The sequence below is a fragment of the Gorilla gorilla genome, chromosome X (assembly GCF_029281585.2).
Source record: "Gorilla gorilla gorilla isolate KB3781 chromosome X, NHGRI_mGorGor1-v2.1_pri, whole genome shotgun sequence".
Classification (NCBI taxonomy): Eukaryota; Metazoa; Chordata; class Mammalia; order Primates; family Hominidae; genus Gorilla; species Gorilla gorilla.
The window spans coordinates 146,319,971-146,347,516 of record NC_073247.2 but is presented as its reverse complement, the minus strand read 5'-3'; the positions used below and the strand labels follow the sequence as shown (position 1 = coordinate 146,347,516).

Sequence of the window (27,546 nt, the reverse complement as noted above, 5' to 3'; positions counted from 1 at the left end):
TTTTATGCTAGAACAGCATGGGAAAGTCACTTTAAAAAGCCATTGTAATCGTCCATAAACACGTGAGTTCCAACAATGAAATTAAAGTTCAGTTCTCTCTCAAATGAGTGTTTTCCTCTTCTTAATGCTTTAGGAACAGCCTTTTGCTTAAAAAATATATCATGTTTGAACTTTCATTAGAAAATAAGATGACTTGCCTCTTGTGTTTTTTTGTGCTCTAGAAATCCTCACTGGACGGCTTCCTGTTTCCTGTGGTTCATTATCTGATTGGCTGCAGGGATGAAAGTTTTTAAGTTCATAGGAGTGATGATCCTCCTCACCTCTGCGTTTTCAGCCGGTTCAGGACAAAGTCCAATGACTGTGCTGTGCTCCATAGACTGGTTCATGGTCACAGTGCACCCCTTCATGCTAAACAACGATGTGTGTGTACACTTTCATGAGCTACACTTGGGCCTGGGTTGCCCCCCAAACCATGTTCAGCCACACGCCTACCAGTTCACCTACCGTGTTACTGAATGTGGCATCAGGGCCAAAGCTGTCTCTCAGGACATGGTTATCTACAGCACTGAGATACACTACTCTTCTAAGGGCACGCCATCTAAGTTTGTGATCCCAGTGTCATGTGCTGCCCCCCAAAAGTCCCCATGGCTCACCAAGCCCTGCTCCATGAGAGTAGCCAGCAAGAGCAGGGCCACAGCCCAGAAGGATGAGAAATGCTACGAGGTGTTCAGCTTGTCACAGTCCAGTCAAAGGCCCAACTGCGATTGTCCACCTTGTGTCTTCAGTGAAGAAGAGCATACCCAGATCCCTTGTCACCAAGCAGGGGCTCAGGAGGCTCAACCTCTGCAGCCATCTCACTTTCTTGATATTTCTGAGGATTGGTCTCTTCACGCAGATGATATGATTGGGTCCATGTGATCCTCAGGTTTGGGGTCTCCTGAAGATGCTATTTCTAGAATTAGTATATAGTGTACAAATGTCTGACAAATAAGTGCTCTTGTGACCCTCATGTGAGCACTTTTGAGAAAGAGCAACCTATAGCAACTTCATGAATTAAGCCTTTTTCTATATTTTTATATTCATGTGTAAAAAAATAAAATAAAATTCTGATCGCATAAAAATATGTTGGGCATTTTTATTTAATAGACACATACCTCATTTTTAGTATGGGCCAGGCATTGTTCTAAGTGGTTTGCAAACATTGGTGCCTGGTCCCTTCTCTCTAGGATGACTTCCCTCTCTGTCAAGTTCCTCTAAGAAAGCCTTCTGCAATTGACCCTCTGTCTATATCCCCATTTCCCTTACACTCTGCACCACTAACTTAGTACTCAGCCACATCGTTTCTTAGTTCAATCTACAACTGTGTCACTTTTTATCCACAAAAAGCATAGGTTGCACTGGTGATTTATAAACTATCAATGGTTCTAAGAAGCACTCACGTCACTACCCACCAGCTAGACGGCAAATTCCTGATGCCGAAAGCCAGAGCTTATGCTTTAGCCACAGACTGATAGTGCTTTGAAAGGAGTTTTTCTCCCCCAACATCTATGATCAGAAAATTTTTGCTAAAGTTTGGCTGTCTATTAGCTTTCTCAAAGGGGTAAGAGAGAAAGTGGAGGAGTAAGAGAGAAAGGGAGGAGTAAGAGTAAGTGAATTGTTCAACAGAAATTTATTATTGAGGCCAGGAGTGGTGGCTCATGCCTGTAATCCTAGCACTTTGGGAGGCCGAGGCAGGTGGATCACCTGAGGTCAGGAGTTCATGACAAGCCTGGCTAACATGGTGAAACCCTGTCTCTACTAAAAATATGAAAATTAGCTGGGTGTGGTGGCGGTTGCCTGTAATCCCAGCTACTTGGGAGGCTGAGGCAGGAAAATTGCTTGAACCCGGGAGACGGAGGCTGCCGTGAGACAAGATCATGCCATTGCACTCCAGCCTGGGCGACAGAACAAAACTCCGTCTAAAAAAAAAAAAATGTCCGGGCATGGTGGCTCACGTCTGTAATCCCAGCACTTTGGGAGGCCGAGGTGGACAGATCACCTGAGGTCAGGAGTTCGAGACCAGCCTGGCCAATATGGTAAAACCCCCATCTCTACTAAAAATACAAAAATTAGCTGGGCATGGTGGTGGGCGCCTGTAGCCCCAGCCACTCGGGAGGCTGAGGCAGAAGAATCGCTTGCACCCAGGAGGTGGAGGTTGCAGTGAGCCAAGACCACGCCATTGCATGGCAGCCTGGGTGACAGAGTGAGACTCCATCTCAAGAAAAAAAAAAAGGGACTCAGAAAAATTGAGGTCACACAGAAAATAAATAAATATTCAGACTGCAACAAATGCTATGGAGAACAAAAAAAGTGATATGAGATAAACTGGAGAAGGGACCAGAGTATTTAGGAAAGGCCTCTGAAGACTTGTCATTTCAACTAAGTCTTGAATGTGAAGAAGGAGCCAGTCCTGGGATGATCTGGAGAGAACACATTCCAGATAGTAAAAACATCTCATTTAATCTTCACTACAACCTGTGAGAGAACTACTCTTCTCATGTCTATTTTATAAATAAGGAAACTGAAGCACAGAGTGATTAAGATACTTGCCCAAGGCCACATACCTATTAAGAAGTAGACTATTTCAAAACATCATATTGTACACCATATATACATATATATATAATTTTTATTCGTCATTAAAAATAAATTAATTTGGCCAGGCACAGTGGTTCACACCTGTAATCTCAACATATTGTGAGACCAAAGCAGGAGGATTGGTTGAGCCAAGGAGTTTGAGCCCAGCCTGAGGAACATAGTGAGACCTCATCTCTACAAAAAATTTTTAAAATTAGCCGGGCATGGTGATGTGTGCCTGAAGTCCCAGCTACTCGGGAGGCTGAGGCAGGAGGATCACTTAAGCTTGGGAGGTCAAGGCTGCAGTGAGCCATGATCGTGCCATTGCACTCCAGCCTGGATGACAGAAACCCTGTCTGGAAGATAAATTAATTAAAATTACACAATGTTGACACAATGTTTGCACATTTAATATAGGCAAAGTGCTTCAGTAGGTGAGTAGATTTAGAAATTCAGTCATGGTAGTTGAAGAAACAGAGCGGTTAGATTTAAAAATCCCTTGCCTCTTCTTGAGGAAAACTAAGTAATAATCCCTGAAAACAGTGTATTCATGCAACAAATGTTTATTGGGCCTGTCTTATGTGCCAAGCACTATGTTAGATGCTGGGGATGCAATGGGGAACAAGACTGACACAGTCTAATTTGGGTGAGGGAGACAAGTAAAGAGGCCTACAGAGATAGAGGCTATAGAGGCTACTCCAGTCCAGAGAATGTGCCTGTGCATAGACGTGAGGACCTGGGCTGAGGTCATCAGAGAAAGTGCAAGTGGTCTGGTCCAATACAATGGAGGCAGTGTAGCGGGGCAGTGATGGTGGTGAGTGATGGGGCTAGAGCATGAGTGGTATATGAGACTGTGTACAAGAAAGCTAGCACATCCCTCCCCCATCCTCTCTTCAGAAGCTAACAAATTGTTTAATACCAAAACACAGGCAAGCAACTTTGCAAACAACTAATACTAGATACATTAGACTTGGGCTACGAGGTGCAAGTTGAGCATTTCACAACTGCAAGGGTGATATTCACAGAGCCTTGCCCTGAAGTTGCATAATGTATCAGCCTTAGAAAAGACTCAAGACCTCCATGGTAATAACAGGAGTTACTATGTTTCAGACACATTATATATGATCTCATTTAATCCTCACAACAGCTCTACAAAATGAAAATTATTTTCTCTGTTTTATAGATGAGGAAACTGAGGCTCAGCGAAGTGGAGATTGTACCATTAGGGAATGACATCACTGGAACTCAAACCCAGGTTTGTCTAGCGCCAAAGTCCACTTTCCCCTCTATGCTCAACACTCACTCCCAGAGAAGAGAGACTTCCATGTGGACTAGAAGATCCAGGAAGGTTTCTTGGTAGAGGTAGGCAATGACCCCATTGTTAGAAGATGAGGAGGACCTGGCTAAGCAGAGAAGAGGATGAAGAGTATTCTTTGTGGGCATAACCCCTGGAACAGGGTGGACAAGGGCACTGTGTTGGAGGGAGGCCGCTTAGGGGGCTATTGCTCTAACCTAGGTGAGAGGAGATAAGGACAGCAGATGGGAGGAGTTGAAGGATAGGAAGAGAAGAAAATGAGACCCATTTCAAGTGAAGAACAACAGGGCTTCATTCATTCTAGCCTACAGGAAACAGTTAAATGTCTATATAAGCCTCATTCACGATTAAGAGAGAAATTGAATTTGGAGCGTAGAAAGCTCCTGGCCTTAGAGCAGAGAGACAGATTTCATGGAGGACAAGACTTAAGCTATGCTCTGATTTGTCTGACTGGATATATGTGAAAAAGAAGATGTTGACTCAAAGAAGATGTCACCATCAAGAGCCCTAGAAGCTCAGAAGACATGGTAAGCCCTGGATTTAAGTAAGGAAATTGGGGTGATGGTAGAGGATGGCGGGAAGATGAATCTAGGTTGGACATGTTGAGTTTGAGATGACAGTGACATCCAAGTAGATATATCCAGGAATCAGCTCGAGAAATGTAATTACTGGGAGATAAAGCCTTGGGGGAAATTACATGAGTGCAGGAAAGAGAATTTTTTCATAGTCAATCCTCATGGCATTGTTAGGAAAAGGACAGGAGAAGAACAGTCATCAAAATAGACAGAAGAGAAGTGATCAGAGATACGGAAGAAATATGACTCATGAAATTCTAGGGAGGAGAGTTGGGTAGACTATAGCCTCTAGTACAACAGATAAGCCAAGAGGGAGTAAGCACAGGCTTCACAGAATTGGGAGCCTTTGAATTGGACCTGAAGTGAGAGGTAGAATTGAATCAGGTGAAGATGTAGGGGGAGGGCATCCTAGGCAAAGGAAGCAGTAAGAACAAAGATGCAGGCCAGGCATGGTGGCTCATGCCTATAATCCCAGCACTTTGGGAGGCCGAGGCGGGAAGATCACTTGAGCTCAGGAGTTCAAGACCAGCCTGTATGTTTACATTTTTGTACCAAAAATATGGAAAAAAAAAATCAGCTGAGCGTGGTGGTGCATTGCATGCCTGTAGTCCCAGCTATTTGGGAGGCTGAGGTGGGAGGATTGCTTGAGCCCAGGAGGTGGAGGTTGCAGTGAGCCAAGATTTGCCACTGCACTTCAACCTGGGTGACACAGAGAGACCCCGTCTCAAGAAAAAAAAAAAAAGAGCAAAGAAACATTGTGGTCAAGGATCATATTTTGCATGGGTTAATGTCTCAGGATAATTAGGCATAATTTTTCAAAATTCAGTAGTAATCTGCACTTGTTGGCTTGGCATATCATTACTCAGAAAAAAGTGTTCTTCAAACATTTCAGGTGCATGTTTGATCTTCTCAATTCGATTGTGTATGTCTTGAGTGGGGCAGGGTGGGGGCTGTTTCCTGTTTGTTTTGCCTTGCTTTTTTTTTTTTTTTTTTTTTGTCTGTCACCCAGGCTAGAGTGCAGTGGCACGATCTCGGCTCACTGCAGCCTCCGCCTCGTGGGTTCAAGTGATTCTCCTGCCTTAGCCTCCCGAGTAGCTGGAACTACAAGCGCATGCCACCATGCCCAGCTAATTTTTTGTATTTTTAGTAGAGACGGGGTTTCACTGTGTTAGCCAGGATGGTCTCAATCTCCTGACTTCGTGATCCACCTGCCTTGGCCTCCCAAAGTGCTGGGATTACAGGCGTGAGCCACCACACCCAGCCTGTTTGTTTGTTTTGCCTTGCTTTTCCATTACTTGGTGAAGGTACCCAATAGATGGTCAATCCAGGTGACTGACTGACTGACTGGTAATGAGAAAGGGCGTGGGAGTCCATAAGCTAAAGGAACCATTCTAAAGATGGGAAGATAACACCTTATGAAAAAACTGCATTTCAAATTGACTAATTCATTTGCCTTTTGAAATGCCACTTCAAAAGAGTGTTTTTCTCCTTTATTGTGGTAATGTTCTTTAATTTTTAAGATGACATGATTTATAAAAATCCATAACAGTGTTAATCATATTTGTGATAATAAGATGAAATACTTCATTGCGAACAAAAGAAATGAACATTTTCACCTTTCAATCTCTGGGAAAGCCAAAAATGTCTGAAACCGTTTGTTATGATAATTGCTTGTCAAATATTTAAAACTTAGGGCCATAGCGAGATTTTTGACCCATAAAAGGAAACTCAAAGTAACGTTTAAATTTTTATTATTGTAGCCTGAAAGTAGCCAACCAGGTTTTTTAGAAAACTGTGTAAAGTATACGTAAATGTTAAGGGCAAAAAGTCTTTTCTCACTACTTTGAACCTATAGCCCACTTTGGAGATGCACAGAAAGACACCCGTCCCTCCTTCACCAGTAACGAAGGCTTAGTCAAGCATTAAATTAAGCACACACACACATATACACACGTTTATAAGAAATACATTATCAGATCCTGTCATTTGCAACAACATAGAGGGAACTAGAGGTCATTAGGTTAAGTGAAATAAGTCAGGCACAGAAAGGCAAACATTACATGTTCTCATTTATTTGTGGGAGCTAAAAATCAAAACAATTGAGCTCATGGAGCTAGAGAGTAGAAGGATGGTTACCAGAGGCCGGGAAGGGTAGTGGGGTGGGTGGTGGGAGGGAACCGGGGATGGGGATGATAAATAGGTACAAAAAAATAGTTAAATGAATGAATAAGACCTAATATTTGATAGCACAACAGGGTGACTATAGCCAATAATAATTTAATTGTACATTTTTAAATAACAAAAAGAGTGTAACTGGATTGTTTGTAACACAAAGGATAAATGCTTGAGGGGATGGATACGCCATCTTCCATGATGTGATTATTACACGCCATGCCTGTATCAAAACATCTCATGTACCACATAAATATATACACCTACTACAACCCACAATTTTTTTTTAATTTTATGAAAAAAATACATTATCAAGGGACGAGTGTTTATTTAAAAAAAAAAAGCTGACTTTCACAAAAACGTTCTTTAATTCTAATTAGTGTTAATCCCTATGATGGAGCTCTACAATATCCTGTTTAAATTGTAATTATATTTGAGAATAAAACAATAGGTTTAGAAATTGTAATTATACTTGTTTATTCCCCACAAAAGAAAGAGAGAGAGTGACTTGCAGTCTTGTGATTTTTCTATAACTTTTTCAGGAGAAAACAAATGAGGTCAGATATCCGCTTATAAACTCACGTTGGTTATACAATTACAAGCCGTCTGTATTCGTTATCTATTGCTGAATAACGGATTACCCCCAAAACAACAAACCTTCATTGTGTCACAGGTTTTACGGGTCAGGAAACTGTGTATGACTTAGCTGAGTGCCTCTGGCTCAGTGTCTCTCGTAAGTTGCAGTCAAGCTAGTGGCTGCCACTGTGGACATTTCAAGTCTTAACTGGAGTTTGGAGAATCCACTCCCATGCTCACTCAAGTGGCTGATGGCAGGAGACCTCAGTTCCTCTCCTGTAGCTTTCTCCAAGTGTCCTCATAACATGGCAGCTGATAGAGAGAAGGGGAAGGGGATGACAAAAGGCCCAAGTTAGAAGCCACAGAAGTGACATCCCATGGCTTCTGCCATATTCTACTTGTTAGAAGAGTCTCTAGGTCCAGCGCATGTACTAGGAGGGATTACAGAATAGTGGGAACACCAGGAGGCAGGGATCAGTGGGGACCAGCGTAGAGGCTGCCTACCACCCCTTCAATCTTACCACACTGGCAAACTCCACAAATGCAACGTTCTTCAGTTTATGTGTGTAAATACAACTGATGTCAAAACACAGACTGGGTGGAAAAGGACATGCTATGCCACTGCTGTTTCCTTGTGTCCATCAGTTATATTTTCCCTCTTCAAGGAAAACAAGTTACAGGACTTGACTGGTGAAAATAATTCCATAGGAAGCTTTTATTTATTTTTATAACAGGAGATTGATGAAGACAGTTAAAGCCAAAGGAAAAAAGCATAAGATGTAAATAAAATAATAGCAATGATGATATTGAGTAGAGGCGCTAACGTTGGTTCTAATTATGTTCCCCACATTAGCAGTAATATGAAATCTTTCAACAATCCTCTAATGTAATGTAATTCTGATCAGGCCAACGATACTCTAAAGTTTTTCAAAGTGGGGTGAGGAGGTGGGGGATTCAGGTAATGTGTGTCTGTGTGTGTGTGCACGCGTGTATATATGTATGCATATATATTATGTATATTTAGATTTATTATTATCCAGCATCCAAGGACAAGAGGCAGGAAGGGGACTTTGCTTATTGACTTGCATATGAGTAAGTCATATAGTACACTAAACTCCCCACCACTTGCTACTTCCGTTTTTCTTTGTTCTTGTCCAATTCACAACCATCCGGCATGGCCAGTGGTGAGGTTCCTGTGGCTTACCTGAAGGGCAATGCATGAAATCAAAGTAGCTCCCCAGCATTATGAAACACCAGTAGCGGAGAGGGGCTCACTTGGCCTGGGCAGGTGGTGGGATTGCAGGAGGGTGCATAAACAGGTTTCTGAAAGGGAAGTGACAGGTTTGCCCTTTGCTATGTAGCTTTGTCAGCATTTATTGCTAGATGTTCTCTGACAGGTAAGGGGGAATTGGTCTGAGTCCGAGAAGTAAATGCTAATACCAGTTTTCAAATATAAGGGAACATGAAAGAATCCTTGCCACCTGGGAACATGAAAAAAATTTCCTGCCAGCGAATGTACCATTCGAAGGCACTTTTATTTTACAGTTACTAGGAAGAATATTTAAATTGCTCAGGTTATTTTCAATGTTGTTTTGGCTTTGTCATACACACCCTATTATGTAAACACTATACGAATGTAAATTATTCACCTTTTAAAGTTACTTTAAAATTTTTGACTCTTCACCAAATATATTTCTTTCTATCAAGAGCTCTTTAAAGCTCTGTCTGCGACTTAAATAAGCACACATCTTTAAAATAAAAGCTCGTTTTCCAAGTAATGCCTACAGAATATTCTATTTTTGAAGCTGTATTTACATAACAAAGCACTAAAGGAAGCCCAGTGTAGGGAGAGAATCAAGTCCTAAAGCAACAGTGAGACTGGTTTCTATGGAGTTAGAGAAATTCTAGCTGTCTCCACTGCCAAGGGTGGGTCAGGACAGGAACAAATTGACCCAAAAGTAAGCCTCAATGTCATTCCTACAGCAACTCCCTGTGATAATTTACAGTCTGCAATCAAAATAAAATAATCTCTTCAAAAATCTCGTTCTTTTATGGTTCATTCTACAGATTGATTCTCATTTTCATTTCATATTTCATTGATTTAACTTTCTTTCGCTTCACCCAGGTAAAGAAATCACATGCCTCGAATGATAGATGCACCTAAACTCTAAATATGTTTTGGTATTTGAGTTACAGCAAGTACAGGGAATATCTAAGTTGCCCAAGTTACTTTCAATGTTGTTTTAACTTTGTGAAAATATTTAATGACAATTTTTAAAAACTGCGCATGAAAAAGAACATTCTCCAGTTTGAAGCTCTGCCACTACCAAAAAACAAAAACAAAAACGAAAACCACAGTCTCAATCCAGAAGGTGCGTACTATATTTTCACTCCTCTGTTCCATCAAATCAGCGCACAATAGTAAGTTTCTGTCTTTCAGTTAATTTTTAACCCGATATTTACTGGTATTTCATAGCATGCTTTGTATGAGTAATTTAACAAAAAATTGATTAACTTTAAAGGTCAATTAAAATCAAGTCCTAGTTGGGATTTCTGGTGTGTGCAAGTGCAGGTGTGTGAGAGAGGGAGGGAGGGAAGGGGGAGAGAGGGAGGGAATACCTGGGGTGGGGGAAGAATCCAGTACATCTCCTGATACATAATAGGCATATGATAAATAGTATTTTTCCACTCTTTATCTTCTCAAATAAGAAAGTTCACTCCAGTGTGGCATGGAGAATGGGATATTCTAATTATTCAAATAGTCCTAGGTTTACCATAGTTTGTAGTTCATAGGGTTATACCATATAAACCAGGTGAATCTGTTAAAAAACACGGCTTTCATTACATCACGCCCCTGCCCCTTTAAAAGCATCACACCAAAAAAAAAAAAAAAAAAAGCTCTATACCATCCTGCAACTAAAGTCACAACTCCTCTGCCTACTTCCAGACCCCCAATAATTTTTTTTTTTTTTTTTTTTTTTTTTTTTTTTTTGAGACAGAGTCTCAGTCTGTCGCCCAGGCTAGAGTGCAGTGGTGCAATCTCGGCTCACTGCAACCTCTGCTGCCCGGGTTCAAACAGTTCTCCTGTCTCAGCCTCCTGAGTAGCTGGGATTACAGGCGCCAGCCACCACACCCGGCTAATTTTTGTATTTTTAGTACAGATGGGGTTTCATCATCTTGGTCAGGATGGTCTTGAACTCCTGACCTCGTGATCCACCTGCCTTGGCCTCCCAAAGTGCTGGGATTACAGGCGTGAGCCACCATGCCCAGCCTCTTTTTTTTTTTTTTTGAGACAGAGTCTCAGTCACCCAGGCTGGAGTGCAGTGGCACGATTGCCACTCACTGCAACCTCTGCCCCCTGGGTTTAAGCTACTCTCCATTCTCCTGCCTCAGCCTCCCGAGTAGCTGGGATTATAGGCACACGCCACCATGCCCGGCTAGTTTTTGTATTTTTTAGTAGAGATGGGTTTTCACCATGTTGGCCAGGCTGGTCTTGAACTCTTGGCCTCAAGCAATCCACCCGCCTCGGCCTCCCAAAGTGCTGGGAGTATAGGCGTGAGCCACCGTGCCTGCCTCCCCACCCCCCAATAATCTGACATCACCCTACTTGTCCAGTCAAGTCTCTAATTCCCCAGTAGAAAGGCTCTGTCCAACTAGGTCCATCTCCTTTCAGTTCTTCTCTGCCTCCTGGCCTCTGAAAATGCTGTTTTGCCCATTCCATCCAAATTCCACCTTCCCTTCAAGGATCAGCTTGAAGCTTAAAAGTATAAAATGATGGTGATAGATTTTCAGGAGAGAGTTTATAGTACTGAGCAGCTAATTTAAAAGCAAATTAATTCTATATTATTCCAGAGGATGTGTTCCAAGTGTCAGTCCCAGATGGATGTTTGTGAAGCCAACATGTTAGATATGAGCTCAACAACCCTTGGTCAGCACCAAGAACACCAAATGGTGCCTAAGCCGACTCTTGAGGATGTTAGCCATCATCTTTACCACCAACACAGCACCTTGTTCTCACTTCTTCCGGTTCCTTTTTTCCCTTCTCAGGTATACGTTCACTTAACAAATATGTATTGGATTTCTTTCTAACTTGGCTGGGCACAGTGGCTCATGCCTGTAATCCCGGCACTTTGGGAGGCCAAGGCAGGCGAATCACTTGAGGTCAGGAGTTTGAGACCAGCCTGGTCAACATGGTGAAACCCCGTTTCTACTAAAAATACAAAAATTAGCCGAGCGTGGTGGTGCGTGCCTGTAATCACAGCTATTTGGGAGGCATGATAATTGCTTGAACCTGGGAGGCGGAGTTTGTAGTGAGCCGAGATGGCACCACTGTACTCCAGGCTGAGCGACAGAGTGAGATTCTATCTCAAAAAACAAACAAACCAAAAAAAAAAAAAACAAAAAAAAACAAATATGTATTGGACATCAACGGATGCAAATTATTGTGCAAAGCGCTGAGAAGATACCTATAGACAGACATGTCCCTACCCTCTAGGAGCTTACTGTCTGCTAGGAAGAGAATTTCAGAACAACTAAGTTAATTAAAGTGCCATGACAGGACAGGACAGAGGCAGTTAACTCCAACTCTGAGGCCATCTGAGAAGGCTTCAAGGAAGAGGTGGCATTTGAGCTGGGCCTAAGAAGGATGCGGAAATGGGAGGAACAGGGGTATCCAGCATAAACACATAAAGAAGGTGTGGCTGGAGGGTAGGAGATGCAAGCAGAAGCGCAGATTGGAGCCAGATTGTAGAATGCCCTGAATGCCACATTAAGGAGTTAAGCTTTTTAGTCATCTGCCTTTTGTGCCGAGGATTAATATGACCAGAATTGTGTTTTCCCAGCAGAACTCCGTGGACCACTGGGAGAGGAGCAGAACTCAACTGAGAGATCAGTGGGGGGCCTGAGAAGGTCACCTTGATGACATCATGGTGGCAAGTGGAGACTCTGAACTTGAGGACAGATAGTAGGGACAGAGGAGAAGGACTTGTTTGTTTTTTTTTCTCTTCTTTCATCTTCTTTCTTTCTCTCTTCTGCCCTGGCCCTTGCTCTCCACCCTACTCTCATTTTCACTCTTCCCTGCCTATGGCGTAGGCATTCCTGGGGACTCTGGACTAAACAAGCTGTTGAGCCCTGGGTTTAGGACAAATGCTAAAATTAAAAACAGGATCTGGATTTCTATTTCCTCTTCTACACGGAGGGCTGGGACTTACTCTGGTCATGAACTGCAAAATCCCACCCGATCGTAAGCCCAAGAATAATTTTAAGAAACAGGAAGCAAAAGAAATGACATTATCCATCAGTCCTAGACACTCTATCGCTGTTTTTTTGTTTGTTTGTTTGACAGAGTCGTGTCCAAGCTGGAGTGCAGTGGTGTGATCTCGGTTCACTACAACCTCCACCTCCCGGGTTCAAGCGATTCTCCTGCCTCAGCCTCCCGAGTAGCTGGGATTACAGGCATCCACCACCATGCCCGGCGAATTGACACTCTATCTCTTAAGTTTTATTTTTAAAAATGCAAAGGAGCTTCAGGGGAAAGAATGGCAACCACGAGTGAGTTCAGTTCTGGATGATGCCGTGTTACCATCTCTCATGTAAACATTTCAGATATGCACATTCACTTTCTCTCTGCTATTTCAACAATGTATTTAATGCTTTGGAAAACACTCCAGCTGCATCTTGGTTTTGAACAAGGATAGCATCCCTTAGCACTCTTCAATTTGTTGTTCCCTCCTATTCTTTCTACCCAGCAAGATATTATTTGCCCCGAGGAGTGTTTTCTTTTCACATAACAAGATCCCAAAAGCGATGCCATTCAGACATCACAAAGCAGAGCTCTGTGCTTTTTACAGGATATCCTTGGTGCTGATCACTTTTGGTTGGTGTTTTTGTTTGTTTGTTTCAATTTTTTTTGATATCAATGAAGTGCCTTCCAAAGGCACTTCAGTTTCCCTCAACAAGATTGCATTTGACAGGTTGACACTGATATATTGGGGTTTTTCTTTTCTCTTTTTTGTAATTAGCTGAAGTTCGAGGAAAGTGCTAGAAGTATGAGGTGAAACTGATTACCATAATTTTATGGTGAAAGCAAGTGACTAAATCTAGCCTAGTACTACACTTGAACCGCCATTATGACCACCACACCTACAAGAGATGGGTTTTTGGTCTCCATGCTCCTGTCATTACATTTTGCTCTGTCAGTTCACGCTCTGTGCAAAGGACAGCAAGTCCTGCCCACTTACAGGCTGCACTATAGGGCCAGCACGATGTAAAGAGACGCTGAGACTGTCCTACATCCCTTCATTCTCGCCCTCCTTAGCAAAAAGTTCCAATCATTGCCGTCATCTGAGACAACCTTTGATTTAATGGGCAAAAATCCAGGAATAATTAAGACAATAATAGTACACACCCAGAAAAAAAAAAAAAAAAGCCTGGTTTAAAGAAGAAATCCAGGCAGCACTGAAGGCAGTGATTCTGCGTCTTTGAGGAGGGAAAAGAGATCTAGAAATCAAAAGCAACAGCTACTAATGACTTACTAAGCTTCTCTTTGGCAGAAAGGAAAAATTTACTAATTCATTCTACTTTTTCCTGATGGGATCACGGGGGTAGGAGAAGTTAAGATTAGAGTTTTTCTCCCAAAGTTCTGAGTTTTGCAAATAACTATTTTTATAACTAATTTCATAAAATAAAATAAAAATTACCAAAGGACACTGTCTTTTTTGTTTAATCTGAGAGTAGGACAAGCATTCTTACATTATATATTATAGTATACAGTTACTACTCACTGCTAGCCACTGCTTGAACCATGAAAAAAAGCCTTTACAAAAAAACACAATAGAAGCTTCATAACACAATTCCAGTTGTTTTCTTTCTGTTAAATTTGTAACTCTATCCTGATTTTATCTCTCTAAAGACTTCTGGATATTTACAACATAAGGAAAATCTTGTTTCCCTAACTCAAGGCCTTCATTAAAAACACAATCTTAAACAGCATTTCTAGTTAAAATAAAAATGGAAAGTTCTAGAAATCTTCTTTGTAATTTACAAAAAATAAGTTTTAATGCAACTTGATTCTCCAGTATCTATTTCCCAAGATTCATTCACAGTTGCTTTCCAGAAAACATTTTCCAAAATTTATGCCAAATACCATGTTATGCATAACTTCCTTGCTGAATATCTCTAGTCTAGAGCTAATTTATTTTTCTCAGCTGTGCCTTCAGAGCCTTCAAAGCTATTGCTCCCTCGGCTGACTATGATTATTCCTTATCAATATAATTTCCGAACGTTTCACGGAACAAAAAGAGAAAGGAAAATATGTGCTATTTTCCTGAAAACAGCTGCCTTGAAACAATATTTCAGAAGGGACCAAAAAAAACAATAGATGGTGTGCAATTTTCATTTCAGGTTCCTAGTTGCTCCGTGAGAAGTTGCCTGACTACCAGTTGGAGGCCCCCCTAACACCCCAGGTGGTGGGCTGTGCCTGTTTCCAATGCTAGGGTAAGTTTCTCACCACTTCTTAGGGCAATTTATATCCTGTGAGTTTTGTCAGGTTGGGAAGGGCCTACCAAATAAGAAGCCATTTGCAGAATCAGGGTTTGCTTCAACGGTCCTAAGAAAATCCTTGAGACATCATAGTTGAAAAACATTTGAAGGTTGTTCACTTGAGTAAATGCTTAAGCTTGTCCTCCCTTACTTTCTCCGGCCTGTAGCAATATTACTCACCCTCAAAGAATTCATCAATATTCAACTGGCTCTCCAATTTGCTGAGGAAGCAAAAGGAGTTTAATAAAGAAAGCTGTTGCAATTTGTCTTTAGAGAACATGCCATAAACTCAACTTTTATCTTAAGTCGTTGGAATCTTCTGCCCTTTTACTAATTTAGGTGGGGAAATGAATGCTTACGTGTAGCAACCCAAGCAAATTTACCCACGAAGGCAAGTCTTAAAAACCCAGCGAAGCCTTTCATCCCAAGGGCACCAGAGCTTTATAAATGATCTATCTGAGGATTTAGAAGCGTGTTCAGTCACGTCTCACAGCCCGGCAAACTTTCAGCCCCGTCCACGAGGGGTTTTGAAAATCTTAACAGGGAAACTTGTAGCTTAGTAATAAGACTTTTTAACGCCCACCAAAACTGGACGAGTATCAGCCGTTTTAAAAACCTTTTCTGAAAAGAAAATCTTGCTCTTTAAAATCTTTTTGGTTAACTTTTCAAAACAGCTTTGCAGACCCTGAAGGACACTACTCTTTTCCCTCCTCGCGCCCTGGAAAAGAGCCGCAGACGCCAGCGAAAGGCTGCGCAACGCTTGCAACGCCTTGGGTCTGCGAGATCGCCCTTGCAAAAACATTTCAGATTTTCCATCAGCTCTACAGAAATATCACAGTAAAATGCATGCGAGAGTTAAGTAGCTCAAACTCGGGCGCCGAGCACGGCAGATTCCGCGGTTTTATTTTTGTAAACTGATTTCGTGTGTGTGTGCGCGCGCGTGTGTTGCTGCTTTCTTTCGGCACCTAATTTTTTTTCCCCCAGCGCCCGCACGCGGTTCTGGGCTACCCCGTGCGCTGTCTGCAGGCCGCGACAACTACGGCCTCCCTCGGGGAATGCGGGGGAAGGCCGCGGGCCGCCGTGGCGACGGCTGCAGGCGCGCGGCTCAGTTCCCGCGCCCCGCCGGTTTCTTTGCTCATCCGTGGTGCAGCCGAGCCCACCGAGTCTGGTCGGACCAGGGGTTGCTGAGAGCCGCCAGGAAGTCCCCACCCCGCACCGCCCCCGGGGCCAACGCGCTCGGCTGCTCCTCCGCATAGTTTTGCGCCCGGCAGCCTATCTGCCCCGAGGCTCCGATGGCCCCTCCTGGCCTGCCCAGGGCTATGGCAGCTGCAGGCCGGCTCTACCCATTGCTCTTCCCGTCCAGACCCCGCTGGCCTTGAGCCCTGCTTGCTCGCAGATTTGTCCCACCCGGGACAGGGAAAGGAAAAGAAGCCGCGTTCATTTTCTTAGCATTCAGGCACTATTTTATAAGGGAACTCTTCCAAAATTTTCATTATGGCATTTTGCAAATATTTAGGAAAGTTGAAAGAACGGTACAACGAACGTCTGTTTACCCCCCACCCCCAACAGGATGCAACAACTGTTAACATATTGCAATACTTGCTTCCTTTCTGTTCTGTCTCTCATAATGTGTGCGTATGTTAGCTGCATCATTTGAAAACTGCAGACATCGTGACATTTCACTTCTGTACACTTCAGCATGCATCTTCAAGGATAAGGACCTCCTTACCTTCAATATCATTCTCACAAATACAAAATAGCATGGTCCTTAATAGCGTCTAACATCCAGGATAAGGGCTCCTTTCCCTCCCGTTTCCCCACTTCAGTCTTAAATATCAGTTTCCCTTCTTGTACTGGGCACATGTGTAAACAACTGCTCCTCCCTCTGTGTTATGCCCACCAAAGGACTATGGGGCTCACCCTGTCCCGGGGCCTCTCTACCAGCTTGGTGGGGTGGCGAGGGCTGGGGCGTCTCGACAGATCTGCACTCAAACGCATGGGGAGAGCGCTGCACCCAAGCGGTCTGAGACCCCCTGTTTCCTTTCCCAAACCATCTCAGGTACTCCCTGTAAGCACCGAGCAAAAAGCCTCGCTCAGCCACCTTGCGCCGTCCCGGCAGCTCAAAGGACACCGCCAGAGGACCCGTGAGCGTGGGGTGGTGTCCGTCCCAGGAGCCTCTGGGTGCGCGCTGCGCTACCTCGTGCCCTTGGCTTTGCCGTTTGCCATCCTCCGTTTTTTCTCCCCGAGCCCTCGCTATTCGTCTCGGTGTTGGTTACTCTGGGCGCCCAGTGCCCTTCTCGGCCCTCCCCCGCAGCGGGCCAAGGCTGCGGCGTCGAGCGCCTGCACAACCCCCTTCCCTACAGCTCCTCTCCTCCCCTCCCCCCTTCCGCCCCCGGGCCCCGGAGCCGAGCGGGGCCACCGGGGGGCGGGGAGCGCCAGCAGCGCGTGGCCACGCCCCCCGAGCCGGCTTTTTCTAGGGCGGCTCCGGGAGCCTCTCCGCCGGCTGCGCCGCTCGCCTCCAAGGGAGCGTTCCGTGCTGGCCCCTCGCTCGGCTCCGCTCCGCTCCGCTCCGCCTCCGCCACGCCGCTCTCCGAGCTTCGGCAGCAGCCAGCGCCCCCTCCGCGCTGCGACCCCGGCTCTCGGCTCTCCGTCCCTGTAGCTCCGTGCCCAGCACCTCGCGCCCCGCAACCTCGCCGTCTCCCAAGTCCCAGGCCCCGCTTCTGTCGCTGTCCGTCGCTGTCCGTGTGTCGCTCGCTCGGTCTGTCTCTCCGCCTCCCCAGCCCTTCCTTCCTCCCTGTCTCCCTCGCTGGCTTGCACGTTCGCTCGCTCTCGGACGCGGCGAAACAGCTTCGCAGGCAAATCCCAGAAACCTTTGCAAAAAGCTTGCAATGAAATTTAAGAAGTTCTTCGATTTCGGCGCCATTTTCGAGTGGAGCCAGAGGTGACATGCGATTTTTTAAAAAGGGACTTGGTGGCTGGCGTCTTTCCCGACTGTAACGTGGGTTACGGCAGGCAGAAAAACATCTGGTGATAATTCTGAAAAAAGTGCTGTGGCGTTTGGGGGTTGTAAAGCACGTTTTGCGGGCGGGATGGGGGCAAATCTGACATTTAAAGTGTTCAACAAATGAGTGCGGCCGGGAAATTCTCAGGAAACGGACTGGGAAAAAAAAAAAAAAAACAACAACTAACATGGAGGGGCGGGGAGAGAAAACTGAGTAAGGGGCAGTGACCGACTGTCAGCCTCGCTAGGGTCGGGAGCGACTGTTTTTGACAGAATGTAAATGAACTTTTCCTCTTATTTGCAAGAAGTTAGTTATGTCTTGGAAAGAAATGTGTGAGTAATTTCACATTGTCTCTCCCGAATTAAAACTTTAAAGGTTGTTTAGTTTTCCCCGTAGGGACTTGACATTGTGAAAGTTTGGCTAGAATGCGCCGAGAGAAGGTACATCGTGTGTTTGGGGTGTGGGGGACGAAGGCATATGCAAAATTAAAAGACAAAACGTTGTAGAGTATGAACAGAGGAAGAGGCGTATTCTTTGGCTCTTAAATCATTTAGCCAAACACATTGCAGTTCAGAAGGGGGTGGGGCTATGGCAACTCGAAAGTATCGATTCTTTGTCTATTGTATCAGCGAATGACCCTCTCCTGAAGTGACAAGACGCCCCTTTGTAATCTCTTTTCGTAAGTAAATTTCAGTCTAAGGGGAAATATGTAAACTAGGGGATCGAGGTGGCTTTTTAGGGGTGTAACTCGTTGTACTATCACTGGGAGAGATGAAAGGGGTTAGGGTGAAAGGTATAAATGAATTTGATTCCAAGAGCAATCTGGAAGGGACCTTCGCCTTTGACACCGATGCTGTTTCGAATGAACTTTTGTTTTTCTAAGTAGTCAACTAAGGAAATGTTAAATTAGGCATGACTTTAACTTCTGACATGATGGCTCGTATATTTGTGTGGAACAAAATGTTGGGAGAAAGTTGTGGAGTTTTAAATGATAATTGTACATTTGCTAAACATGTTTTTTTTTTCTTTTTAAGGGCAGTCAACGACATTTTTCTCCATTAATCCCAAAGTCAGTGTAAACGTTGTTTGTAAATATCATTGCCAAAACAAGATGGAATGTAGAGATACTTGATTGTCGCAATTTAGGGAATGGGGTTATTGTTACTAATGACTTTTTTTTACCATGACATAGTGTATTTGTTACCACTGGATCTCAGTCTGGATGTTATAAATTCGATACTTAATCTTATTAAGTACTCTGCACATTTTATTAACTAATAAATAGGACACTTAACATTCATTGTACTGGTTTTGAAAAACCGGCTTAATTTGTAAGTGTAACAAGATACTTACAGTTGGATAATTTAAATGTCTATTACTTGTGCTGAAATGTATTTAACTTTCAAAACCATTACAGTTAGTGCTGATTTTGTTGTTTTAACTTTTAGGTTTGTGATTGAGGATTTCAGAGTGGGTTTTTTTTTAATGCTTAATTGAATATTGTATTCAAACAAAAAGAGGGCATGCATGTGACTTGTTGCTAATATGTGTCCATTTTAAAAAGGAAAAAGTGGTATCTAATGAGTTAATCATTAAGGAGTATGCGCAGTGCCGGCCATTTCAGGACATGAAAGTTTCTGTGGAGCTGCTTGAAACAGGAAGGAGCGACTTGACATCAAGTATTTAAACTTTTTGATTTATGTTTTGATAGATGACATTGATAGGTATAAATTATAAATAAGTTTGAGTAACCAGTTTAATATGTAAACTGGTATTTCATCTACAGAAAGTTCTCTGTCATTGTTTGGAGCTCTTAAAAATAACTCAGCTGGGGTGTTTAAGAATAAAAACACTAGCAGTGAGTTAGGACATCTAATGCTTTTAAAGATAGATGTATATGTCGCAACGATAGTGTAAGAATCAGCTGAAGCTACCGGTGAGGTTTTGGTTATTTTCTTTCAGTCATCTGAGTCCATTTCCAATAAAGGTTGTTTTTTTTGTTTCGTTTTTTGTTTTTTTTTAATGGGGACAATGAATGAGACTTGTAATATGCAGCAGGAAGAAGTTTCACCAAGACTTTGAAACTGGCAAGAATGATCCAGATGTCCAATTGCCTCTACTTAACCTTATTCGTCTACCTTCAGAAGTAATTAGATTCTCTTCCACACTAATTCGTATCTCCCATCGCTCTGCTTTTCACCACTACATTGTTCCAAGATTCATCCTCAGGGTAAAAAATTGAGAGCCACACCTTCGGCTCCACCTGCAGCTCCTGGAAATCAAATGGTGAAGTTATAAGAAGTACCTTAACTTGGAGTGAAGTGGCCTAGTCAAATAAGTTTTGCCCTATTCCTTGCCATGGGGTGGGGCGGGGCTTCCTCCAGTCATCCAGTCTTTATTCACCCGCAGGTACCCCCAGATCGATCCCCCTTCATTGACTCCGAGGGGATACAGCAGCAATTCATGTTTTGAAGTGTTCTAAATGGTTCAAAACGTGAGGCGCTGCTATACCCCCTCGTGGGGAAGGTAGAAGGTGGGGTCTGCCGGACGCGTGTTCCTGCCACCAGGTGCCCGCTCCCCGCGAGGCCGGCTCAGGAGCAGGTAGGTGAGCGGGGGCTCGCGTCTCTGTTTCCGGTGGGTCCTCGCCCTTGTCCACGCAGCAGGGCTGTAGTCCGGGGAGGGCAGTATTCCTGGCTAGGCTGGGGCGCATAGGCGGTGCGAGTCGAGGAGGGACGCGGTGCCCGCGCTCAGCCGTGCCCTAGCAGCGGGAACAGTTCTGCAGTGAGCGATCGGTGCTCTGGAGTATTGTTTCCGCTGCCAGGGTAAGTCTGGGACTGCCGTTCGGGCCTACCCAGCAGGTAAGTCTTAGGCCATCGCCTGTGGTGTCGGCCCGGGAGCAGCGAGACCCAAGATTGCATCAAACGTTTGCCCCGTCTCTGCATATGTGACTGGACATGAATGATGCTTCATTTTGGCATCCCCTTTCCCTGCTCAGGTAGAATGTAAACAATTGAAAAAAATCCCTTCCCAATCAGTATACCACCCACAGGACAACGAAGAAAACCTATCTTCAGTCCCCACCCACGAAATGCTGGGGGGTGGGGAGGACTGGAAAAGGAGTAAGGGGAGAGGAAGGGTGAGCAGCTGCAAGAAGTCTTCACACCTCTCTGCGGTTCCTGGTAAACGCGCTCATGTCCTGGGTATGGAAGGGACTTAAGAATTCAGGAAAGATCAAAATAACGGGCCTCTTCCCCACTCCCTCGCCCTCCCTTCCCCGCTGCTGGGGGGTTAGGGAGGCTCCGTGGAGCTCCAGCACCCTAGAAGGATCGGGTGAGGTGCGAGGCCTTGCGGGCGGGTGAACCCAAGGTGGGGTGGAAGGCTCCAACCCGCCCAATCTGAGCCCGAGGCCTGCTGAGAAGCGTGGGGGCCTTGGGATAGTTCCAGAATGAGGATGTGCGTTTCTAGCTGCTTTGCGCCCTCCTCCCCCAAAAATCTGCTACCGCAATTCCACCCTGGCGGCACGCCCCCAAGACTCCTTTGTCGCCCCTGGGGCGGGACCTGAGCTGTCGATTTCAGGAGCCCTTCGTGACTTCAAAAGTCCTGGGCACTGTTGCTCATGAGTGCTGCACAACTGTCGCCCTCTAAAGCCACCTCCATCCCTCACTGGGCTGGCCTCCTGAGCCTTCGGTGAGGAAACGGGGTTCCGAGTTGCCCGCCTGAGAGCTTAACAGTCTGACTAGAAAAGGGCTAATTCGCTTTCTGTGCAAATCTCTTGAGCTAATTATTTAATCTGAAACATGGGCAGGTAAAGGACCATTGGCGGGCGTGAGGAGGGAGGTGTGGAATCTTTCCCACACTTTTTGTCACCTTAAAGAAAAAAAAAAGACACACAAACTCCTCTGGTCTGAATGGGCTGGCTGGAACTGGGCTTCCCGGGGCCAGGAGTGGGCCCCTAGAAGTTTCCCAGTTTGGGGTGGGGCCGGGGTTCCGAAGTCTAGAGCTGGGAGTCGGGTTCAGCGGCCCGAGACACTGGCTCTCCCAGACTCCCTTGCGCCGGGGCAGTGCGCGGGGGCGGCTCGGGTCCCTCCCGGGCCGGCGGGGACCCTCAGGCTCCCGGGGCGCCGCCCACCAGCCCGACCCGGCGGCCTAGAAGTCCCCATTCTGCTCCCGCCTCGTCCCGGCCGGCCAGCGCAGGGCCCCTCAGGCCCGCAATCTCCAGGCTCAAACGGCGAACAGGTCCCCGCATCCGCCTGCCTTTGCACTTGGGGGTGGGGGAGCCACCTTGTGACGCCCCTTCTGCCTCTCACCAGCTCCCCCCTTTCTCCCCGTTCTGTACGGTTCCCCCTGGAGCCAGAAGGAAGCCCGGTGCCAGCCAGCCTTCCTGAAAGACCAAGCCCGCGCCATCCGGCTTCCTCCAGTGGACGCCTGCAGGACCCAGGTGAGACACGGAACCGGTTGGGGACGCGAGCCAGGGATCCTGACCGGTTGGGGGCGGCGAGCAAGGGATCCTGACTTGGGGGCGTTGCCTCCCGGAATCCAAGCGGCCTTTTGCCCGGGTCTCCCGAGATGCATCGAAATTGAGCTCGTCCACACAGCCCCCTGACTGCGTGGTGCCCTTTTCTGACTTAAAACATTCCTTGTACCTTTATTTACACGATCCAAGTTGCAGTGTGCCTAGATTTTCCTCCAAGGACAAAAATGTGAATAAAGCAATATTTTAGCCAAACATTTCCGTGTCAATTAAGAAGATTGCAATTCGTTCCAGACTATAAATTCTCTTTAACAACTCCCTAAGGTATTCTTTTAAATTGTTTTTCAACGTTGCTAAATGTGCATCATAATGTGTGGGAGACTTGTATAAAGTGAATCAATTTATACTCAGCTGATTAATTGACCTGATGTTACCACCTCCAAGGAGGCACCTTTCCACTATTTTCTCATTTTTTCCCCAACACATGTTATTTGTTAGTGAGGAAGCTGCGTGCACGTGGCATTGTATAAAGTTTATTAGACAGACGTGGCCCTTAAACTAGGAAGAGCTTAGTCTAACTCTAAATCTAAAATTCGACATTTCGGTAAGTTGTGAGACAAGATACCCACGTTGTTTGATAAACCAGAATTGAACATAATTTTTTAAAAATTTAAATCACAGGAATGTTTTTCTTGAAGGCATCCAGCATCTCCAGTTAGCAGTACTGATTTTTTTCCCCCCAACAAAGGAACACTACATCAACACTCTTGGCGGGGACCTGGACACAGAAGACTCCTGTTTCAAGAAAATACAATCATCTCTCAAAGGCTGTAATTTATATGCATTTTAAAACTCTAGGCATTGAAAACCACCCAAGTGTCCCAAATAGAAGGGTAATATATAATCAATCACTCAGTGTAATATTATACATCCTTTAAAAATGTTATTGGGAAATGTTTTATGATCTGTAAGTCCAAGGAATCCTCTCCCACCATTTCTTTCTCCCCGCTGTTCCCCATACCCACACTTCTTTGTTCCAATTGGCATGGAAATTTGGTTTTCCCGCCAAATGAGTCAGTCATGATGGGAACCTCAACTGATTTGAACAGATGTGTGTCAATGTTACTTGGAAAACTAGATGTCAATAACCAGGGTCACAGAAAAAGGCAGTGGTCACAACTCTGTAAAAATGTATGCATGCACACAGACAAGGACTAAAGTGGAACCCCACACAGGAAAACAGTGGGCTGTACTCCAGTGCTGGGACATTGAATGACTGTATGCTGCTTTTGATTTCCGTTAATATGGGCAACTGTCCAATTAAAAAAAAAAACTCCTAAGGACTCTGCAGTGCAAATTGTTTTGCTGATTGTTTTAAAACACCATACCTATCAACTCATCAAGGCAAATGGGGCAGCGGGGGACTGGGTTCGTTCCCTGAATCCTGGACTGCTATAGAGCTCAGGGCAACATTTGCAGAAAACCTGAGCCTGTGAGATGGGAGTTATAGGCAGCTTTCCTGAGGCTGTGTAAAATGAAAATAAAACTAGGTTCAAAAAATATGTTTGGGGAAGATCAATGAGTTTATCGATAGAAATTAAAAGACTTGAGTTGGGCTATATGCAAGTTGGCATATGTTTTTAGAGATCTTTTTTCCCATTGGCCTGCAGTATGACTTAATCTCATAACCCTAGAATTTTATATATGCATTTGTATTTAGAGTTTAGAGTTATTACATGACTCTTAAGCAAAAAAGAGTATATATACATCAAATGTAGCAAACGTGTTTCTCCCTGCCCCCCTACATCCCACTCAGGCCCACCCATTAGTTACTCCTCAGTGAATAAACAAGGATCGGCTAGCTCTTTCATAATATTTCACCTATCTGCCACCTTTTCCCCCCTCCCCAGCTCCACAGCTGATCTCTTTGGCAAGTTCAGCCAGGCTTAAAACCCCTGTGGGGATAGTAAATTGAGCCAAGAGGGAGGAGCCCCGAAAGACTTCCACTTCCTGTGGTTGCTTGGGCCTTTGAGCACTCCCCCTTCCACTACTGAGCTCTATAATCTGAGCAGTTGGTGGGTGTTTGGAAACATGGCCTTGGATCCACTGCTGGAGTCAGGGAGCTCAGAACACTGCAGCAACCTGCCAGTGAGAGTCTGGGTTGCTTTGAAGCCTGAGTCTCCCAAGGCAGCTCCCTCACCTGTTCCCCCATGTCCACCCCCACCTGCCATCCAGACAAGACTATTACCCTAAGACCAGACCTTCTAAAGGCGTGGCCACAGAATCATCAGTATCCCAACATCTTGCCTTCGTATCGTGTGTTTACATACTTTTCCAAATACTTTGTTTTTTCTTTTTTTTCTTTTTTTAATTTGTGACAACCTTGAAAGACAAACAGAGTTAAGGCAGTCCAAAAAATAATTACAGACAAGAAAACTGGGGCCTCTGGAGGTTAAGGATTTGTCTGAGGCTACTCTCTGGGGGCTCTTCCTCCAGGCCTCATACTGTGTTCCTTATATCATTACCTGTTCATCAGAACCGACTATGCAGTAGTGACCAGAGCAGGAAATGGAGGTGAATGTGTTTTGTTACAAAAATTCCCGGTGAAACTGGCTAGTCTTATGATGAGCTTTGGCCTATACATTGGACACTTCCTGGGTGAGGCCCAAGATTGGCCCCAGGATTACTAAATAGTGACTATAAGTTACCCAGCCGTGTACAAGTCAATCTGCACAAACCAAAAAAGCATGATTTAAATTCTTTTTAAACCTCTGTTCCATGTTTGTTATTTTCTGTAGATTCAATCAAATTACCTTAAGGAAACAAATGAAGTGTCAAGCTATAGGGGTTGACTTAATCTAGTCACTCACTCAATGGAACCTTTTTCAGCCATTGCAAATAATAATGATAGAGAATATACAGAAACCTGGAAAATGCTTATGATATCAACTTAAAAAAAATCAGGGCCACAAAATCACATGGACACCATGATTGAAAAATAGGAGCAGAACCTGGAGGAAACCTGCAAAACAGACATACTTGTTACTTAAGGGTGGTGGGATTAGAGCTGAAGTTTCTTCTTTCTCTACTTTTTCATGGTTTTGTGTGTGTGTGTGTGTGTGTGTGTGTGTGTGTGTGTGATGCCACGTTTTCTTGTTATGTTGTCAAAATATAATTCTCTAAAAAGTCTTTAGGGGTCATGGGTGATACAGAAATTTGGGATCGGTCAAGGATGCACAGATCTCAGACATCTCGGGGATCATCATGTCACGAGATACCAGTGTGCACTTGTGACAGATTGATAACTGAAAGGTCTGGGAGCCACTCATCTTCATAGCAAAACATGTGGTAAGTATTACAAGACGAATCAATGAAAAGATCAGGAGGAAAGTGGGCCCTAAGCAAAGAAGAAAGGGGTTGCTATGGGATGGGGTTGGGGGATGAGTTGTGTTTTCATAGGAGTGTAATGGGAGTGTCTTTATTTGTGTCTTTATTGCTTTAAATGTTTGTTGAATGAATTGAAACTTACATAAGGTATATGATTTTATACTTGTGCTAGAATGCTAAAATAAAGAATTTATGCTCAAGGAAACAACTGGAAAACACTTTGCTATAAGCATTACAGACACAGGGTCATTTTTAATATGTTGAGTCCACACAAGTGGTCAAGAAAAACCATAAAAACTACATGAACAGAAAGCCCCAGTTAAAAAAATGCATAAAGATGCTCATTTCAATATTTTAAGGATGGAAGTTAGGAACATCCTGAATGACCAACAACAAAGGATTAGACAAATAAAATACAGCGTAGCTAGCTAGTACAATAGAATAGGATGCTTTCATGTAAAATGTTTCTGAAAGTAATTTTCATGTCATGAGAATGTGCTCCTGATAAAACATTTAGCGATTGAAAAAAGGTGCAAAATATTTTCCCATCTCTGCAATATAGGTATATAGGGAGCATTCTGTATGAATAGTTTTGTATCAACATACAGATAAAAGGCTAGGAGGAAACATATAAAAACTTTATTGTGATTATCTCTGAGTTGTGGTATAAAGGTGACCAAAGAAAGATGCTAAACTATTTTTGCGATGTGTTCCTAATATGTAATATAAATGTATTGGGGACATTTTGCATTCATAGTTTTGTATCAATAATATGGGGAAAAGAGGCTATCAGGAAGTATACCAAAAGTCTAGAGGTGGTTATCGCTGACTTGTGTCACTATAGGCAATCAAAAATGATACCAAACTGTTTTTGCGATGTGTTCCTAATATGCACTATAAATATATTGGGAACATTTTGCATGTATAGTTTTGTATCAATATACAGATGAAAAGATGGAGGGAATAAGTAAAAAATCTAACAGCGGCTATCTGTGGTTTACTTCTGTGATAAATGTAAGATGCAGAATTATTTTTGCAATATGTTCCTGAATATGTAATATAAGTGTATTGGGATCATTTTGCATCCATAGTTTTGTATCAACATATGGAGAAAAGTCTAGGAAGAAATATACCAAAACTTGTAACAGTATTATAGTATAAAATTATAGGTAATGTTTGTTTTTCTCTTTATACTTTTATGTATTTTCCAAGTAATATTTGTATAAACAACAAAATGCATTGCTTTTATAGCAATAATAAAACATTTTATTTTTAAAAAGAGTTTGTATTTTTTTTAAAGCATGAACCCCTGACATAAGGGTGGGGGAAGACTTCCTATTTGGCCAGCAGTGGGCCTAGAATACTTTTTCAAATATATCTGGGAAACCTTTGTACAACTTCAGTTGGATCTGCAGTGCAAATGTGTTTTCATTTGCTCTTGGCAAAGAAAAGAGAAAGTATAACTAAAAAATATAACCACGACAGAGTTATAATAGTAATATTAGTAAACAAACTGCCATCTATGTCTAATCAAAGTAACATTTAAAGAAGTATAGAAAGCTGAAACAGGCTCCTTTTCCTCTAGTAGCAATTCAGGAAGGTGGTACTTGGATGCTCACCCAGGGCCTCAAGATGCATTGGCCAGTTTGAGACATGCCCAAGTCAGGAAAACACCTTATTTAGGTTATTTCCACTCAGCCAACTTCTTGCAGATGCGGGAAAAGCCCCCCTGCATTTTCCCGCAAATTCAGCTGAGCTCCATAATAACTCTGGTGTTGCAGAACACATGTGACACCCCAATTTAGGCGATCCCTGTTCTGGTAAGAGATGGAACCATTTGGTCACATACCCGGCCCGTGGTCTGAAGGGCACCTACCAAGGTTTTAGCGTTCC

The 27,546-nt window shown here is 43.9% G+C and overlaps 1 protein-coding gene, 1 long non-coding RNA gene and 5 other non-coding genes across 7 annotated transcripts in view; 6 read left to right on the top strand and 1 right to left on the bottom strand.

Moving 5' to 3' along the window:
- Window positions 1-1,121, top strand: part of PLAC1 (placenta enriched 1) — a 148,266-nt gene extending 147,145 nt beyond the window's left edge. Inside the window, exon 3 of the mRNA XM_055376027.1 lies at window positions 222-1,121. Within this exon, the coding sequence (XP_055232002.1) occupies window positions 280-918 (639 nt within the window). The 5' untranslated portion in view covers window positions 222-279 and the 3' untranslated portion in view covers window positions 919-1,121. The remainder of the gene's footprint in view (window positions 1-221) is intronic.
- Window positions 1,122-6,558: 5,437 nt separating this feature from the next.
- Window positions 6,559-17,150, bottom strand: LOC101131505 (uncharacterized). The gene is made up of 3 exons (XR_002004207.3): window positions 16,991-17,150; window positions 8,459-8,577; window positions 6,559-7,566 (listed from the first exon to the last, which is right to left on the bottom strand). It is a non-coding gene; the product is annotated as an uncharacterized lncRNA (long non-coding RNA).
- A 3,076-nt stretch (window positions 17,151-20,226) lies between these two features.
- MIR424 (microRNA mir-424) lies at window positions 20,227-20,337 on the top strand. The gene has a single exon (NR_106364.1). It is a non-coding gene; the product is annotated as a microRNA mir-424 (primary transcript).
- Window positions 20,338-20,534: 197 nt separating this feature from the next.
- Window positions 20,535-20,647, top strand: MIR503 (microRNA mir-503). Its single transcript, NR_106416.1, has one exon. It is a non-coding gene; the product is annotated as a microRNA mir-503 (primary transcript).
- Window positions 20,648-25,485: 4,838 nt separating this feature from the next.
- On the top strand, window positions 25,486-25,597 carry MIR542 (microRNA mir-542). The gene has a single exon (NR_106444.1). It is a non-coding gene; the product is annotated as a microRNA mir-542 (primary transcript).
- A 734-nt stretch (window positions 25,598-26,331) lies between these two features.
- Window positions 26,332-26,442, top strand: MIR450A (microRNA mir-450a). Its single transcript, NR_106450.1, has one exon. It is a non-coding gene; the product is annotated as a microRNA mir-450a (primary transcript).
- A 222-nt stretch (window positions 26,443-26,664) lies between these two features.
- Window positions 26,665-26,776, top strand: MIR450B (microRNA mir-450b). Its single transcript, NR_106509.1, has one exon. It is a non-coding gene; the product is annotated as a microRNA mir-450b (primary transcript).
- The last annotated feature ends 770 nt before the right edge of the window (window positions 26,777-27,546 follow it).